The sequence below is a fragment of the Pongo abelii genome, chromosome 2, assembly GCF_028885655.2.
Source record: "Pongo abelii isolate AG06213 chromosome 2, NHGRI_mPonAbe1-v2.0_pri, whole genome shotgun sequence".
Taxonomy (NCBI): Eukaryota; Metazoa; Chordata; class Mammalia; order Primates; family Hominidae; genus Pongo; species Pongo abelii.
The window spans coordinates 30,444,595-30,462,640 of record NC_085928.1 but is presented as its reverse complement, the minus strand read 5'-3'; the positions used below and the strand labels follow the sequence as shown (position 1 = coordinate 30,462,640).

General features: G+C 38.4%; 1 protein-coding gene across 31 annotated transcripts in view; it reads left to right on the top strand.

Annotated features, from left to right (window-relative positions):
- BBX (BBX high mobility group box domain containing) overlaps nt 1–18,046 on the top strand; it is a 280,471-nt gene that overhangs the window by 227,183 nt on the left and 35,242 nt on the right. For all 31 annotated transcript variants that reach the window (XM_003776175.5, XM_003776174.5, XM_054551569.2 and 28 more), the window contains 2 exons: nt 14,908–15,916; nt 16,996–17,134. In XM_003776175.5, coding sequence (XP_003776223.1) covers nt 14,908–15,916; nt 16,996–17,134 — 1,148 coding nt within the window. The remainder of the gene's footprint in view (nt 1–14,907; nt 15,917–16,995; nt 17,135–18,046) is intronic.

The window sequence follows — 18,046 nt, the reverse complement described above, 5'->3', positions numbered from 1 at the left end:
AAGATTTTTCCTATTGCCTAGAATTGGTGATGGTGTCTGCAATTTGAAGACACAACCTTAAATTCACACATTCTAAAGGGAAAGTCACCAAGAAACTACTTCCAATTTGGGCCACACCCATCTCGGGATTTCTAAAGAGATAGCCTAATACAACTATTATCCTATCTACCACTCCAGGAGTTCCTCTCTTATCCCCACTCCAATCTCAAGTCATCCTTTGGTAGAGGGTTATCATAGGCTGTCCACACATCTGGAATATTTTGCCTTTTCTCTGTGTCTCAGGGAGGAAAGGAGAGAAATTAATTGTCATTCTTTATCTATGTCCCATGTCAAGGGAGGTGAAGGCAGCTCCAAGAGAAGCACTGTTAAAGATTGAGGGAGGTACACGCAAAAGATTTCTTCTTCTTCTTTGGCAAGAAACAAGAAATATTTTAAACATCAATTTATTGCTGGATCCTTTACCTATCTGACCAGGCAAAAAAGAAAACTGAAGGAAGTTGGCAGCATGGAGAGACTCAGAATGGCCTGCTGTACTCTTAGTTGGGCATTATAAAGATGTATGAGTTTCCCAAGGGTCAAGTGGATAAATAGAAAATAGATCCATGTGATCAGGCATGAGACTATTGGACAGTAACAGAGAGGGGTTGCATAAGGTAGGCCTGGGACAGTCTCTCACATCAGGGGAGAATATGGTAGAGATGCCTTTGCTCAGGACCTCTGAGGTGTGCCTGCAAGCAGGAGTGATACTCAACTGGTTTGCCGTCTTTATACTAAAACACCAAGATACTTCCTGCTGTCGGGAAAAAGCCTGTAACCCAACCACCTGAGTACTCTTCAGCACCTGGAGGGCACATCCCCTCTGATTAGGTGGCACCCCTGCCTGTTAAATATTTTGAATATCACCCCTGCCTATGACATCCCCTGAGAATGCCATTGAGTCTTGTGTAGAGTTAGCAGAAACAAAGAAAAAAGAAAAACATAACCATGGGCAGTTAGTTATACCTCCCCCATTCTGTCTTCTATTCTCTAAATGAGAGGCTTTAGGCCTTGTGAAAGAAGGGCCAGGAATCAGCCCCAAACTAACTACTCACCTTTCCCCAACTCCATTCCTGTGGGCTGGAGTAAGAGGAGTGAAAGAACAGTCCTTCCAAACATGGGGGTTGTTGCTTCCAAGAAATGTCTTCTCCTTGGTGAGAAGTAAGAAATATTTGGGGCATATATTTACTGCTGCACCCTGTACCCACGTAAGCAGGCAAACAAAAAAAATTTGGGGAAATTGGCAGCAGGCACAGAGATACTTGAATTGGCCTGTACTCCCAACTTTGGCATTGTAAAGACCTTTTCCATTTTCCGGGACCCTGGAGCCAGGAGATTTCCTGGGGAAGGTCCTAATTCAGGCGTATGATTGGCATTTTAAACTGGGTAGACTTTTAATAGCTGAAAGTGACCTGAAAGTTCTGGGATTTGTTCCAAATATTTTTAAGGGTTTTGTCTGAGGTCAGGGAATTGACAAAAATACAATGCTTTATGTTTGGACCTCCACGAAGTTCATACTGTTCAGTTTATCAGTCATTTAAGTTGTGCAGGTACTATAAGGTATTGTGTTTCCTTTCGTTTTGAAATTAATTAGGTCAGGTCATATAAAGAACAGCAAAGCAGGTCAGGTCATATAAAGAACAGCAAAGAATCCTCACTGGAGATCATTGTGTATTATAGTGGCTATAGTTGGAGGACACTGAAGAGGGTCAGAGATATCTGAACCTGTGTACATTTCAGCAAAGAAAAATTCTACCCTTGAAGATCTGTAGTACCAAAATTGCCTAATATAACAAGTAGAGCAACTTGTTCATTTATTCTCACAGTAGTTACTGAGGATGTATTCTGTGCCAATAACAGAGGCGACTGAAGTTACCTGTATGTGTATATACACATATTTTGGTGCAATGAGAACTAAAACCTGTAAACCTTCTTCTAAGATCGGTGATATAGGAACACGTTACCTCCAAGTACGGAGTGTTTTGAAGTGTGACTAGAGACTGCAGCATCAGCCTAAAAAGATTGCTGTTCTGCTTCTCACTTTTCTGAAACAATTTTGAATGTTCTTTAAAATACATTACAAATTTTAATGGCAGATCTTTCTACAGATAAGTTATGCTATCTAACCTAAGATGATAATGACTGACATTTATTATCTGCTGTGAGTTGGGCACTAAGTACTTTATATGTACTAATTTAATTCTCACAACTGTCCTCTGAGGTGGCTACTATCATTCTTTTACACATTAGTAAACCAAAAGGTATAGAAGTTATATAACTTGTTTAAGGTCACATGGACAATAAATGTTAGAGCCTACATAGGAAGCCAGGCAGACTGTCTCCACAGCCTGTACTCTTAAACACTAGGCTGTTCTTTCGCCTTGTTTTAAATGAATATAAAAGACTGTGCAAGTTGCTTGTTATAGGAGTGTGCATATTATAAAAGTCTCTATGGAAGACAGCTTACTCCTACACATATATGTGTGGCTGAATAAGTTGACAGATTGTCCAAGACTGCTGTCAAAGAGATGGAGCTCATGTTTTCTTTTTAAAAAATGTCTGTGCTTTTGAAACTGCCAGGATGCATCTTACACCCTTAAATAAGTGCTTGTTTGTGAATGTACTTTGGAAGATACTGTGGGAATTGTAGGAAATTATGGTATACAACTCCTGTCCTCAAGGAGCTTATTCTCTAGTTGTAGAGATAAGATATAACAAGTTAAGGAATAAGAAATAAAGAGTACAAGTGATTTAATAAGGAATCATGCAAGGAAATGATGAAACTCCACTTGAGTGATGAGTGACACACAAAAATGAATGTGTGAAACTAGGGAAGGGAGAAAATATTAGCAGGCATGTTCTGGAGACCAAGCACGGGGAAAAAACAACAATGATGGTTTTCAATCAAGGACTTACTTAGGAACCACTAGAAGTTGAAACTAGCAGTCTCTGGGTGACATCCAACCTGCAGAGATCCTTTGTTTGGCCTATATTTTGTTGACCTATATCATATTTTACAGTTCAATTCATGGCTAATTGAAGATTAAAACTTGAAATAAATATAGATTTCTGACTTCTGAAAATTTAGAGGACCTGGAGACATCAAGCTAGCCTTCCTCCATGAGAACAACTGGTCAGAGTTGATTAGTGGTTGCCCTCTTGGATGCTTGTTCTCCAAATGACTGTCCTCTCCTTTCCCTGCTGAGCCCTCAGTCTGAGGCCAACAGTCATCGCCATTATCCACTTAAATTTTCTTACTTCCCTCCTTTATACCTGACCGCCATATATAGTGGGGATTGTGACTTACACATAATTAAATGGACAGCTGGGGGAGATAAAGCAAAGGGATTAAGGCAAGCACAGGAGAAAGGTAGATGGTAACAAGTCTATCAGATTGACAGGAATAGAGGACTGTGTTTATGGAAGATGAAGGTAAAGTGTATCTGTGAGTCAAAATTGGGAGAATGTTTAGTGCAGAGCAAACAAATATATACTTGAAAATAATGAGGAGCCACTGAAGATTTGGGACGGGGTTACACAGTGATAAAAGCAGCACTTAGATCTTCTTGGCAGCTATGTATGGAATGGAGTGGAAAGCCCCTGTGGACTTAAGGTGTGAGAAGATAAGAACCGGAATCGAGAGAGCTGACAGTGGGAACGGGAGACAGAAAGAGATGCCAGGGGTATTCAAGTGAATTGTTTGAGTGAGTCAATGTGAGAGGCAAAGAAAAAGAAGAGTCAAAGATGGCTCCAACACTGAACCTGATTGTTTGACCTTGACCTTGGAGCCCTGCTTCGGGAAGGCTGTTGGCAAACAAAGAGTAAGCCCTGCTAGTAGAAAAGAAGAGCTGAAAGATGCTGAGGGTGGGGGAAAGATAAATTCAATAATAGAAGAGTAGAAAAAGGAGAAGATTGCTAGCCAAGTAAATAGTTGAGTTTAGGAAGCAGAGACCTGCATTCCTGAGAGCACAGATGACAGAGACAGTCACCATAGATCCCTCCACTGCTCCCAGTTATTGGTGATATTTGATCAGCATATGATTCCATTTAAGATTTCTATTGTGTCTTCATATTATTGATGTGCATTATCCCTTCCATCCTACTGTAACCCCCTTAAAGCCCAGAACATCCCACCTCAGCTCCTCCTACACTATCATCATATAAATGAATTCTAATACTTAAAATACATTTAAGGGGACCTGTGTGGTAGGTTTCTTTCCTTATCATTTTATACAAAGTTGTGAGTTGTTTTTAGAAAACTCCTATTCTAAATCTTTTCACCTCATCCCCAATTGCACTAGGTTATTTTTGGAGGAACAGAAAGTATAGGAATGTATTTAATTGACTGCCCTTAACCTCTTTGGGGGAAGACTTTAGTAGATGGGCTTATGGAGCAAAGGCCACCTCCACCCCATTCAAAGTCTTCAGAAACAGTACCATTTCTGAGGAAATAGTGAGTAAAGAAAAATATTTAAATCACCATTTCACCTAGTCCAGTTGTTTCAGCAAACTACAAAACTGTTAAATATGCCCAGATTTTAGTGTTGAGAGAAGCTTAGACCACTGTTGTGTGACCAGTTATCTCTTATGATAAACAGAATTGAATTTTTTAGCAGCAATGCTATTCTCAGAAACCATCAACCAGTGTATATTTCTCTGGCACAAGCGTTCGGGTTTTATTTAATTATGGGAGAAATGCACATCCTGAAAAACACTGCTAAGATGCCATCCTAAGGTTATGTCTACACTGTTTTGGCAGATAATAAGCCAGTACAAAATGATTGTAAATATACCTTGGCTGCAAAACATTTGTTTTGTACTAAAAAGCAGAGATTTGGAAATGGAAACTTCTTGATTGGTGTCAGTAGGTCTGTTTTCACACTGCCTTGTTTTTAATCTGGCCAACTCCTTTATAATAGACAATGAAAGACGACGTATAATTAAGAGCGAAATTATATGGTGCATTTTGGAACTACTTATCATTTCTTAGGACAGGTTGAGCATCTCTAATTTGAAAATTAAAAATCCAAAATGGTGTAGAATCCAAAACTTTGAGTGCTGACATGACCTCACAAGCAGAAAATTTCACATCTGACACCGTTGCTTTTTGATAGTTCAGTGTACACAAACTTTGTTCCATATACAGTTATTTCAAATAATGTATAACATTACCTTCAGACTATATACAGTGTATATGAAACATAAATGAATTTTGTGTTCAGACTTTGGTCCTATCCCTAAGATATCTCATTTTGTATGTACAAGTATTTCAAAATTCTAAAAAGTCCAAAATCTGAGACACTTCTGATGCCAAGGTTTTCGCACAGGGGATACACAACCTCCACCAGTTAAATGGTTTCTACTTCTGTACTTCTGTGGTATTACCATTTTTTTTTTTTTGGAGATGGAGTCTCGCTCTGTTGCCCCAGGCTGGAGTGCAGTGGCATGATCTTGGCTCACTGCAAGCTCCACCTCCCAGGTTCACGCCATTCTCCTGCCTAAGCCTCCCTTACTTTTTATCTAGTACACATAATTTGTTATTTTTCCACTGATCATTTTATTAAGTCTTTTAAAGCAGAACACATTAAAAAATGAATATCTTCACATCAGTAGAAAAGAATACATTTTAAAATACATCTGATTCAGAAAGATAAAAGCTTGATGCAGCCAAGGTTTATTTTATCTTTAAAGTGAGTCCCCAGTAACAAACTGAGCCTAAGGTATGGTTTTACCTGAACTAAAAGTGTGACAGTCCCCCTGAACCCAGGAACACAAAATATAATCCCTTTACTACACATTTTATCCCACCCCTTCAGTATTTCTGTTGAATTGTTTTCTTTGTAATCATTTTGAAGAAGATAACTTTTTATACATGGTCTAACAGGCACATCCTTAGGAATCCTAGGTATTAACATACTGATTTTTCTTTTTCTTTTGGGAGTGGGTTCCATTTCTTCCAGCACATCACTGTCAGACCCTTCTGACTACACAAAACAGTGAGAAACCTCAGTGTGGTTTTTATTGACAGAGGTAATATTAAAATATTGGTGATTAATTTCACTAGTATTCTTGGGAGGTATAACTAAGGACAGTATGATTGCTGGGTTGGACCAAAGAGTAGCATGGTCATAATTAGCGTTGTTTTTGTTGCTGTTGTTGTTGCTGTTGTTTGAGATGGAGTCTTGCTCTGTCGCCCAGGCTGGAGTGCAGTGGCACGATCTCAGCTCACTGCAACCTCTGCCTCCCGGGTTCAAGCGATTCTCCTGCCTCAGCCTCCTGAGTAGCTAGGATTACAGGCACACGCCACCACGCCCAGCTAATTTTGTATTTTCAGTAGAGACAGGGTTTCACCATGTTGGTCAGGCTGGTCTCGAACTCCTGACCTCAGGCTCAGGCGAGATCCACCCGCCTCAGCCTCCCAAAGTGCTGGGATTACAGGCGTGAGCCACCGCACCCAGCCAGCATTGTTTTTTATAGACTTGTAAAGTAACTCTTTACAAGAATCAGAATGCATTTTAGACTCATAGACTACCTCAGAACTAATGAACCATCCTATTAAACACAATTATCTGTTGAATGCCTTCTTTTTGAAAGGTACTAGGGTATTCTTGGAGGAGAATCCAAAGGTGAACAGAATACATTTTATGCCCACTGAGTTACAGTTATAAAAAAATAAAGTAGTACCTGAGGGAATAGACGATAGGTATCAAATATTTATGCTCATCATTTGATTTAAAACATTAACATTTTAACTTCTTTGAATGCAGTCACGGGAATTCCATCTCTGCAAAGTGTCTAGATGATTTTTCAGTCTTACTTTTTAAAAAGGTTATTGTCCAATTTAAAATAATATTAGAAGAATAAATTGTCATTTACTGAGGCATGTACTGTTTCAAAGCCTGATTAATAACTCACCCTCTATTAAGGACAGCTTGAGTAAATTAATAACAGCCGTTAATTCTGTTTCCCACAATGCAGCCTTATTCACTTGAGTTCACATTGATTTATGTTCTTTTATGTCTTATGTGTGCTTGTCTGTGTGCACATCCATGCATACATTTGTAAGTCCTACTACGGTGTTGATGAGTGCATCCAAAAGTAGATGTAAGTGGATCTACTTGTACCCCAAAGTAGAACTGAGCTTTCTTACATGTTTCTTAGAGTTGCTTCTTGAAAGACAACTGATTTGAGGTCTTCCTGAATCTCATTTTGTTGAATATTTTTCCCCCAATGATAGAATCATTCAACCCTAAAATGAACACTTAGAGCAAAGCAGTCTACCAAAGACATGTCATGCTATTAATGATACTAATATGACTATTACTGGTAAGCTAGTATTTATTCCATATGGCATAAGGCCCCAGAGGGACGGTTATTACGATACATTATTTTAGCTCTGTACTAGGCACTATTTTAAGTACTGTTACATGTGCAACTCATTGAACCTCACAGTTTTCCCAAGGCAGTAATTGTAGCATACACATTTTATAGATTGAGAAACTGAGGCACAAAAAAATTTAGGGAAAATAGCTAATCAGTAGCAGAGCCTGCCTATATTCCTAGACAGTCTGGCTCTGGCTCCGGCTCCAGCATCCCTGCTTTTCGTGGGGGTTTGCGGGTGGGTGTGTGGGGGTGTGTGTGTGTGTGTGTGTGTTTCTTTTTTCTTGAGACAGGGTCTTACTGTGTTGCCCACACTGGTCTGAAACTCCTGTCCTCAAGCGATCCTCTTGCCTCAGCCTCCCAAAGCGTTGGGATTATAGGTGTGAGCTAACCTCGCCTGGCCCATCCCTGCCTTTTGAAACTGCCTTCCAGTACATCACTGTCAGACCTTTCTGACTACACAAAACAGTAACCACCGATGGCTGCCGACTGCCTTTCCTCAGCTCCCATGTCCCCCGCTTCCACCTGGGTTCCTCCAGTAGGTGGCACTGGCTGGAGACTGGGGAATGGGAGGACGGGAAAGGCCAAGGATTTGCTTACATCCAAGAGTGATGCGTCTTATAAATGTTACTACATTCCTAGCTGTTTCCAGGTTTTGTTTATATCTTGTGGAAATGCCTGATATGCAGTATAACAAATATCAAAAATAAAAATTAAGGAATTTATTTGTAATGATTTTCATAGTAATAGACAAACTGTGGAATTTACTTGTAATGATTTTCATATTAATAGACAAGAAACTAAAGTGCTTAGAAGAAGATGCTTAAAAGGAGAATGCTTTAGAAGGAAAATGCTTTAAAAAATAGAATGTATACTTTTGACATAAGGAAAAGTGAGTTTAAAAAAATTAAGAGACTGAACATGCAAATAAGCACTAAAATGGAAAAAGGACCAAGGTCAATGAGAATGTCTGTCTGTCTCTCCACACACATATACACATACAATCTCAGTAAAAGAACGAGGAAGATTTTTTCAAATTGTGATTATGCATAAACTCTAATGAATTCATTTGTAAAAGAAAATCTTGCATGACGACCAAGGAGAAATACAAAAATACAAAAGTATGGTATTGACTAGTAAGAAAAAAATTACTCTAAAATCCAGTATGAGGTAGGGCTTGGGCAAAAACAAACAAATCTTAAGACTATTTTTAACTGTTTAGAGCTACATAAAGAAATTGGCTTTGTCTGGATTAGAGAAGGTAAAGCCAACAGGAAACAAGAGAAGGCAAACTATGTAATTATTGCTTTTGTCACCATTTGGTCGGGGGGGGCAAGGAAAATTATGATCAAACCAAAAAGTATAGGTAAAAAAAAAGATAAGTGTATATTAAATCAAAGTTAGAAAAAGCTAAAATATGATTCCTCAAGGATCTAGAACCAGAAATATCATTTGACTCAGCAATCCCATTACTGGGCATATACCCAAAGGATTATAAATCATTCTGCTATAAAGACACATGCACATGTATGTTTATTGCAGCACTGTTCACAATAGCAAAGACTTGGAACCAACCCAATTGCCCATCAAAGATAGACTGGATAAAGAAAATGTGGCACATATACACCATGGAATACTATGCAGCCATAAAAAAGAATGAGTTCATGTCCTTTGCAGGGACATGGATGAAGCTGGAAACCATCATTCTCAGCAAACTAACACAGGAACAGAAAACCAAACACTCCGTGTTCTCACTCATTAGTGGGAATTGAACAATGAGAACGCATAGACACAGGGAGGGGAATATCACACACTGGGATCTGTCACAGGATAGGGAGCTAAGGGAGGGAGAGCATTAGGACAAATACCTAATGTAGATGATAGGTTTATGTTGCAGCAAACCACCATGGCATGTGTATACCTATGTAACAACTCTGCACATTCTGCATATGTATCCCATAACTTAAAGTATCAAATACATATGTATTTCCTTTCCTTGGCTCCTTTGCCCCTGCTTCCACGCAGGTTCTACTAATGGGAGACACTGGCAGGAGACTGGGAGATGGGAGGAAGGGAGTGGCCAGGGTCAACAGGGAGCTGGTAAAGAGGCATCAGGGTAAGGCAAAGGCAGCTTCTCTTCCATGGATATATATCCAGTTTAAAAAAGGAGAAAAGCTAGAATACAATACACATGGTCTTAGTATATTAATTCAGGTTTCCGACAACAGAAAAAACAGATTGTAGGATACCACAAGACCTTGCAAATTGGGTTTCAATCTCACTTTTGATCATCTTTGACAAGTTGTGTAGAATAGGAGAGCTCAATAGGAACAAAAAGGGGAAAAGTTCACTTTAATTTTTAAAAAGAATAAGCCTGATTTCTAAAATACAGACTATTAATTCCTAGAAACCTTTGAAAATTATTTTAATTGGAAAATCATTCTAATCATGTTTGAATCCACAGAAAAGAAGAAGAAAACAGAGAATTATCAAAGTCTGTCTGAAAAGGATCATTGTCAAATGTGCCATCCCAGAGTCTCTTTGCCCTGCCCACTGCATTGTGCCCCATGTGACTGCTGACTGCCTTTCCTTGGCTCCTGTGTCCCCTGCTTCCATGTAGGTTCTACTAATGGGAGACACTGGCAGGAGACTGGGAGATGGGAGGAAGGGAGAAGCCAGGTTAGGGTCAAGAGGGAACTGGTAAAGAGGCATCAGGGTAAGGCAAAGGCAGCTTCTCTTCCATGTTCCAGTGCTCTCCAGATAAGTGCCCCATGCTTCCATCTTCCACTAGGGACCTGTCCCATGGGCTTCAGTGTCACTCTTTCCGCATTTGTTTCTTCTGTGGCTTTCTGCTGTCACTAACCCCTGTGTTGCATCACCGCCTCCTGTTTGGGTGTCTCAGTTCTTCATGGCCTGTGTAACTAACCTATTCCCTGCCTTAAATTCCCGCTGCTAGTTGTGCTTTAGGTGCTTCCATTTCCCTAATTAGACCCTGACTGGTACAAAAGCCAACCTCATTTTCTATTTGGTTGGTCATAAAATTGAGTAAGAGAATGCTGTTGGCATGCTGTATCCAGATTTTAGCAAGACTTTTGACAGATAATGTTATAATGTTTTGTGAACAAAATGGGAGGAATTTTGAGTTGAGTAGAAAAAACATTCTAAGGTTGCTGACGTTTATTAATGTTCAAATCATCTTCATGAAAGGGCTTTAGAAGTTTGGCAGAAGGCCCTGTCCTTGGCCATGTTTTGCTCAACATTATTACCAAAGATTTGGACAAAGACATGAAAAGCAGCTTTATTTAATGTGTGTATAATACAAAGATGGAAGATAATTCACATTTTGAAGACAGAAACTTAATAAGAAAAAATGGAAAGTCTTGCATCTAAGTGCAAAACATAAATTATAAAAATACAGAATAGGAGAGATCAAGTTTACCAGCATATTATGTGGGTATAGAAATCCAGGATTTTACATGACCATAAACCCAATACAAGCCAGGAATGTGACCTATTAAAAAAAATTAATCTCTGGGTCCCATTAAAAGAGCATTCCTATCAACTGACAAATAGTTACCCCTTCTCATCTAGTATAGGCTAGGAACATAATCTTAGAAAGATATTGTTAAATTGAAATAGCCAGCCAGATGCAGTGGCACATGCTTGTACTTCCAGCATTTTAGGAGGCTGAGGCAGGAGGATCGCTTGAGGCCAGGAGTTGGAGAGCATCCTAAGCAACATAGCAAGATGCCTATTCTCTACGGGGTGGGGGGGGGGGGCGCGGGAGGGGGTGGAGGCGGGCATAGTGGCATGAACCTCTAGTCCCAGCTACTCAGGAGGCTGAAATGTGAGGATCACTTGAACCCTGGAGGTCGAGGCTGCCATGAGCTATGATCATGCCACTGCACTCCAGGCTACATAATAGAGCACGACCTGTCATTCATAGATAGATAGATAGATAGATAGATAGATAGATAGATAGAGATTAGATAGATAGATAGATTAGATAGATAGATTAGATAGATAGATTAGATAGATTAGATAGATTAGATAGATAGATAGATTAGATAGATAGATAGATAGATAGATAGATAGATAGATAATCTGATAGATAGAAAAAATTTTGAAGTATCCATTTTCCCCAAGCTTTGTAAAGCTTTGTATCATTTACAAGTTGTGTTTGCATATACATTTCTTCACTTTTGCCTCACAACAGCCCAATGTAGGATGTACTGTTACCCCATTTCTTAGCCTGTGTTTCCTCATAGGGGTTCAAGTCTAAGTTACATAGCTTACTGTTGTGGCTTTAAGCAAACTAGGATGCTTGGTCATGAGCCCAGCCCCTTTCAATAAAACCCATCTCATTTCAGGACACCTACTGCACCTAGGTAAGAGGGACCCAACTTTTGAAGTGTGGAAGCCTTTACATGTGATGAGCTGTTAAGGGAGATGGGAAGAGACTTACGGGAATGTAAAGACTGTCTTCAAGTATTATGTCTGTCATATGAGCAAGAGTGAATTCATGTGGCTTCAGGGAACAGAACTGAGGCTGATTGATTTTTGCTCAATATTTTAAAAATTCAAGCAGAACTGTTGTCTGATAGAGTGATATGCTCACTGTCTTTGTGCAAAAGTTGGTTAACTGACTCTCAGGAATACTGTAGTAAAATGAATTCCTGCATTGGGTAGGTTAAAGTAGAAAACCTCTAGAGTGACGCCCAACTCTGAGAGTCTGATTGGGTTTTCGGTTAATGAGTAGATTTGCGATTTGTAGTTTTAATTCAGAGTTATTTGATTTACATGTATAGTTTCACTTCCAGCAATATAATTGTTTTTCCTATAATTTAGGATTAACATACTCTGTTTGTGAAAAAAATTTTAAGAGCCTGAAATGAGGAAGTAAAGCATGACTAGTGTTCGGTGTAATTACCTACACAAGAAATATTGTGCTCTTTCCCAGAATATGTCCCCAGAGTGAATGTCTGTGTTTGTTCCATTTCATTCCTAGCTGTAGAATCCTATCAGGGGTGATGAGAGAATCATTTTGAAATATATTGAAGCCTAGAATAGAGTTTGCAAAATATTATTAAGTTTGCTAAGATGAACCTGTGCAAATGCAAACTGTCAGCATACCACTAAAAACTAGCGCCTGTAAGGTAAAGGTTCCTGAAGTGACATATTAAAAGCCACCAGAGTGACAGTGGTTGAAAAAACATAAAATTTACCTTGAGAATGCCTTTCTAGCCTTTTTTCCAGAACTAGTATAATTTCTCTCCCCCCACATGGGATAGTTATTCATGAAGGGCTATAGTAGTTGAGAAAGGAAAATAAAAATCATTTCAAAATTGACATAAAAACAGTACATTCTCCCATAAGAGTAAAACATGCAGGGAATATTAAAGGTTTCAGTGATTCAGAATTAAGATAACATTTTGCTTTGATCTTATTTCTGGTTATGTTTAATAAAGAGAAGTTCATAGTCTTCATAGCCACTTGCTGAGGTCTAAAGGTTAGCTTACATGAGTTCCTGAAAAAGACAGCTCTGTTGTGAATCCTTAATATTTCATGTCTTCCTTGTGAATGATCTGAAGGGCTGTGTGCTCTTGTCATGTTCACTCTTTTTAATTGCAGTGTCTGCCACTCCCCACCCTTTCTTTAATTTTTTCCCAGAGTTACTAATCATAACATAATTCTCACAGGAAGATTGGCGATGCATTGAAAATACTAAGAGAAAAATGAGGTAAAAAAGCATCTGGTATTTAATTCAAGGTATTATCCACCTAAAAATGAATTTTACAGATGGTAATGATCTCTGACAACTTGCCATTTAATAAAATGATGGTTTTTAAAAACAGATCAGTTTCCTTCTCGTGTGCTTGATTTTGCGTTGACTCAGCAACCCCCAATACTCTTTACCTTCTAAGTTGCTAATACAAAGTAGATAAAATGAATTATGACTAAGACTTCCTTGCTGCCCTTGACCAAATCGGCATCATCAATCTCTTTATAAGTTCCTCAAAGGCAGACAGACCTGACCTTATTGATTTTTGTATCATTAGTGTCCTCCATGGGGGCTGGCATTTTGGGAGCCTTGCAGTTAAGTGTGTATAAATGAAAACCCAGGCACTGAAAACAGGTTTTACAATAAGCTTAAATTTCTCCTTTTAAAAAATAGGTCTATATTAAAGTTTCCAGGTATCTGGGAGCACCCAGAGAGGAAAATGGCAACTTTCCTCTTGAATGTTCTGTATGTGAAATTTGGGGAGTTTTGATGAGAAATATAAAAACTTAACCAAATTGGGGCCAGATGTGTTTTGGTGTTCAGAATCTTTCAGATTTTAGGAAAATTATACAGTAGATACATATTACACTAAGTAACTTCCCCAGTGCCTATTTGAATGCACCACTATTCCATAACGAAAAGTATGAATGGTCACAGTAAGTGAAATAAACTGTTTAAGACTGTAAAGTTTCAGGTTGGTTCAGGTCAGAATTTGCAGCCAGCTGAGTTCACATCAGATCAAATTTGCCAGCAAATGAGTTAAGAAAACAAAAACAAGTTTGTTCTCAGAGCTTTTATGACTTTAGAGTTGTCTATCAGCATTTGTGGACCTATAATGTTTTGTTCATTAATCAAAACCTTCTGTAATTGTTTAGCAAATCGTCATATCATTTCTAATTTCAAGTGGACAGGTAGAAATTATTTCTGTTTTCCTCATTTCCCTTGGAAAAAAAGAAAAGGCAAATATCTGAACAGAGTTTGGGGATGATTAAATACAGGTTGAGCATTCCTCATCCGAAAATCCAAACTCCAGAATACTCTGCCAAATCCGAAACTTTTTGTGTACCAACAAGACAGACGCTCAAAGAAAATGCTCATTGGAGCATTTTGGATTTCCGATTTTTTGGTTTAAGAATTCTCAACCAGTAAGTATATAATGCAAACATTCCAAAATAAAAAAAAAAAAATCCAAAATTTGAAACACTTTCGTTTTCAAGCATTTCGGATAAGGGATATTCAGCCTGTGCTGCAGTTAAGTACATCGTTTCACTTAGACCACACAGAATCCTCTGAGATAGGCTCTAGGATCGTTTTCCTTTTACAGAAGCCACAGAGGAGTGAGGGGCTAAGTGATTCATTCTGGGTCACAAAGTTAATAAGTAGCAAAACTAAGAATCAGACTTGGGTCTTTCAACTCTGAATCCTTCCTCCTTCTTCAGGTCTTGTTTCATAGGAAAAGCTTCTGTTGAAGCTAGAAAATGACAATTCAGAGATACGTTTGATGAGAGTTAAATGACTGTATAACAGTGCCCACAGCCTTCTATCAATTTGATTCATTTCAGTTAGTTTGGCAGAAGTGGGCTGATTGTTGTAAAGTTTAAAGTGTGTTTTGATTATTTTTAAAACAGATGTAATTGAAAACTTTAATTTTGAAGGTGGAATAATAAGGATATTTTTGGGTGCTCTCCCATTTTGTTTTAATTGTTTAGATGTGCCTGGCATCAGAAGGGATGAAAATGGAAGAATCAAAGCTAATAAAAGCAAAAGAATCCGATGGTGGAAGAATTAAAGAATCAGAGAAGGGAAAGGAAGAAAAAGAAATTAAAATGGAGAAAACAGATGAAACCAGGTTACAGAAGGAAACAGAATTTGAAAAATCGGCTAAGGAAAATGTAAGAGATTCTAAGGAATTGAGAAATTTTGAGGCATTGCAAATAGATGACATAATGGCTATAAAAATGGAAAATCCCAAAGAAATTAGAAAGGAAGAGTTAGAAGAAGATCAAAAATGTAGGCATTTTCCTGATTTTTCTTATTCTGCCAGTAGCAAGATAATAATTAGTGATGTTCCCAGTAGAAAGGATCATATGTGCCATCCTCATGGAATTATGATCATTGAGGATCCCGCAGCATTAAACAAGCCAGAAAAGCTAAAAAAGAAAAAGAAGAAAAGCAAAATGGATCGACATGGAAATGATAAATCCACACCCAAGAAGACTTGCAAAAAGAGGCAGTCTTCGGAGTCTGACATTGAGAGCGTCATATATACAATTGAAGCCGTCGCAAAAGGAGACTGGGGCATAGAGAAACTTGGAGATACCCCTCGCAAGAAGGTCCGCACATCCTCAAGTGGCAAGGGAAGCATTTTGGATGCCAAGCCACCAAAGAAAAAAGTGAAATCAAGAGAGAAGAAAATGTCAAAGGAGAAATCTTCAGACACCACCAAAGAGTCAAGACCTCCAGATTTCATTAGTATTTCTGCTAGCAAGAACATTTCTGGTGAGGCGCCAGAGGGTATAAAAGCAGAACCATTGACCCCTATGGAAGATGCACTACCACCCAGCCTATCAGGACAGGCCAAGCCTGAGGACAGTGACTGTCACAGAAAAATAGAAACTTGTGGTTCCAGGAAATCCGAGAGGTCTTGCAAAGGTGCTCTTTATAAAACCCTGGTGTCTGAGGGCATGCTCACCTCTCTGCGAGCTAATGTTGACAGAGGTGAGTAACTTCTACAAACCTGAAAAGAATTCAAAAACCAAACAGAATTTCACCTTTAGACCTATTGAAAACAACTGCCATAAAGAACAATATGGTATCAAAATAATAACTTACATTTGTATATTTCTTTATGGTTTATAGATCATAATTATTTGTTATTTCACTTACATGTTTTCTAGCACCATTAAGGGACGTGTATTCATTTTGTAGGTAGTTCTCAGGATGTATTTAAAGTAATTTTAATCTCTTCTTTACCCCCACTGGTATGGGCTGGCTGTTTGTTTTGAAAGATTATTATTAAATATTCAGAGCTTTAGGTTTGGTTTTGAAAACTGGTAGAATTTCCTGAATCAAGCACGTATGTTTGTCAGAATCTTCACCTGTAGGCTCCAGAAGCAAATGCCTTTCTCTCTTCATTAGGTAATCAAAGCTGTAATGAAGTGGGCCAGGCACAGTGGCTTACACCTGTAGTCCCAGCACTTTGGGAGGCCAAGGCGGGTGCATCACTTGAACCGAAGAGCTCTTTAAAACATTATAATATCCAGAAAATAGTTAACCTGTTTACCTTTATTCCATTGAGTGTTTTATATAAATTCTCTATTTTAAAATATAGCATCTGCCTGGAGGACTACCTTTTGCCAAGCTATATTCCAACAAGACGTGTGAGTCCTAGGTCTAACAAGCCCCAAATGAAGATACTTGGGCCTATTTCATCCCCAGGGATGTCAGTTCAGTGAGTTTTAGGGAAATTAGACTGAATAGTGCCCACCAGCAAAGGACTCCCATACTTTGGCTGGTTTTCGAATGGAAAAGCTAGCAGCAGTTATGCTGTCTCTTTGAGTCATGTGATACCTGTTGAATTACATGACAATTAATCCCAAAAGCTCTAAGTCACTTTTCTGCATGTTCCATTATTAAAGATGGTCCAGCATGAATCACTCTGAGGACTCTGAAATAGCTACAGTTAGCTTCATGCAAATGATATGCAAGCAGTCAAGAGGTTGCTTGTGAAGCAACTAACATCATCTCCCCTCGCCCACCCATATACCAAACACATCCTTTCTCTTGAATTTTCTTAGGAAAACGAAGCTCAGGAAAAGGAAACTCCTCTGATCATGAAGGGTGTTGGAATGAAGAAAGCTGGACATTTAGTCAGAGTGGGACCAGTGGGAGCAAGAAGTTCAAGAAGACAAAGCCAAAAGAAGACTGTCTCCTTGGGTAAGTGCCTGTGAGCACAGTCACCTGTACTCCACAAGCCTCAAGTGTGGGTGGGATTTTCAAGGTAAACAGATCACTAACTACACATGATTGTTCTTTGACTACTCGCTCAGCACTGCCTACAATCTTAGTAGGCACCCTAGTGAACACAAATCAAGTGCATCACATCATTCCTGCTGTTAACATGGTCATCTGAATGACAATAACATTCACATTTTGATAATAGTGAAAATATATAGACTTTAGACTTGGACCTGAGTTTGAATCAACATCCCTTCACCGGGATGCATTTTTCCATCCGAAGCTTAGAATGGATAATATTAGCATGTTTACATTTTGCCCATTTTACATACTATATGTATTTATTGTTTATAAAATGACAGCTGAAAAATGTAAGGTAAATGAAATTATGCTTCTATCGCCTACTTTATTTTGTTCAAGCTGTCTTCTGTTGCTCTAAGATAAAAATATTAGGTCAAATATTCTGCTGTAGATAACATTGAATATATTAATTATATATTGAAATGCAGTATTAAGCAATGGCATGCATCAAGATAAAATCACTAAGAATTATTTTATATTTAACGTTATGCCAAAGACTGTTAATAACCATCTTAATATAAAGTATTTTGTTAGTTAGGAGATCCAGTACTTTATATTGGTGAGGAAAGTATCTGCATATTCAGTTGGACTATTTTGAAAATTCTTGAGATTTCTTGTCGGCTCAATTTGAAAAGAATACTTTGAATAGAAATAAGTACATTGTTATATTCACCATATTTTTTCAAAAGTGTGTTTAAAGCTATGCAAATTGTATGCATTGGGTGTATTGTATTTGATTTATTCATAATATTTGCATATCTGTTTGTGGAATAATATATTTTTCCTTAGATGTCACAGTGCTTCAAGTCT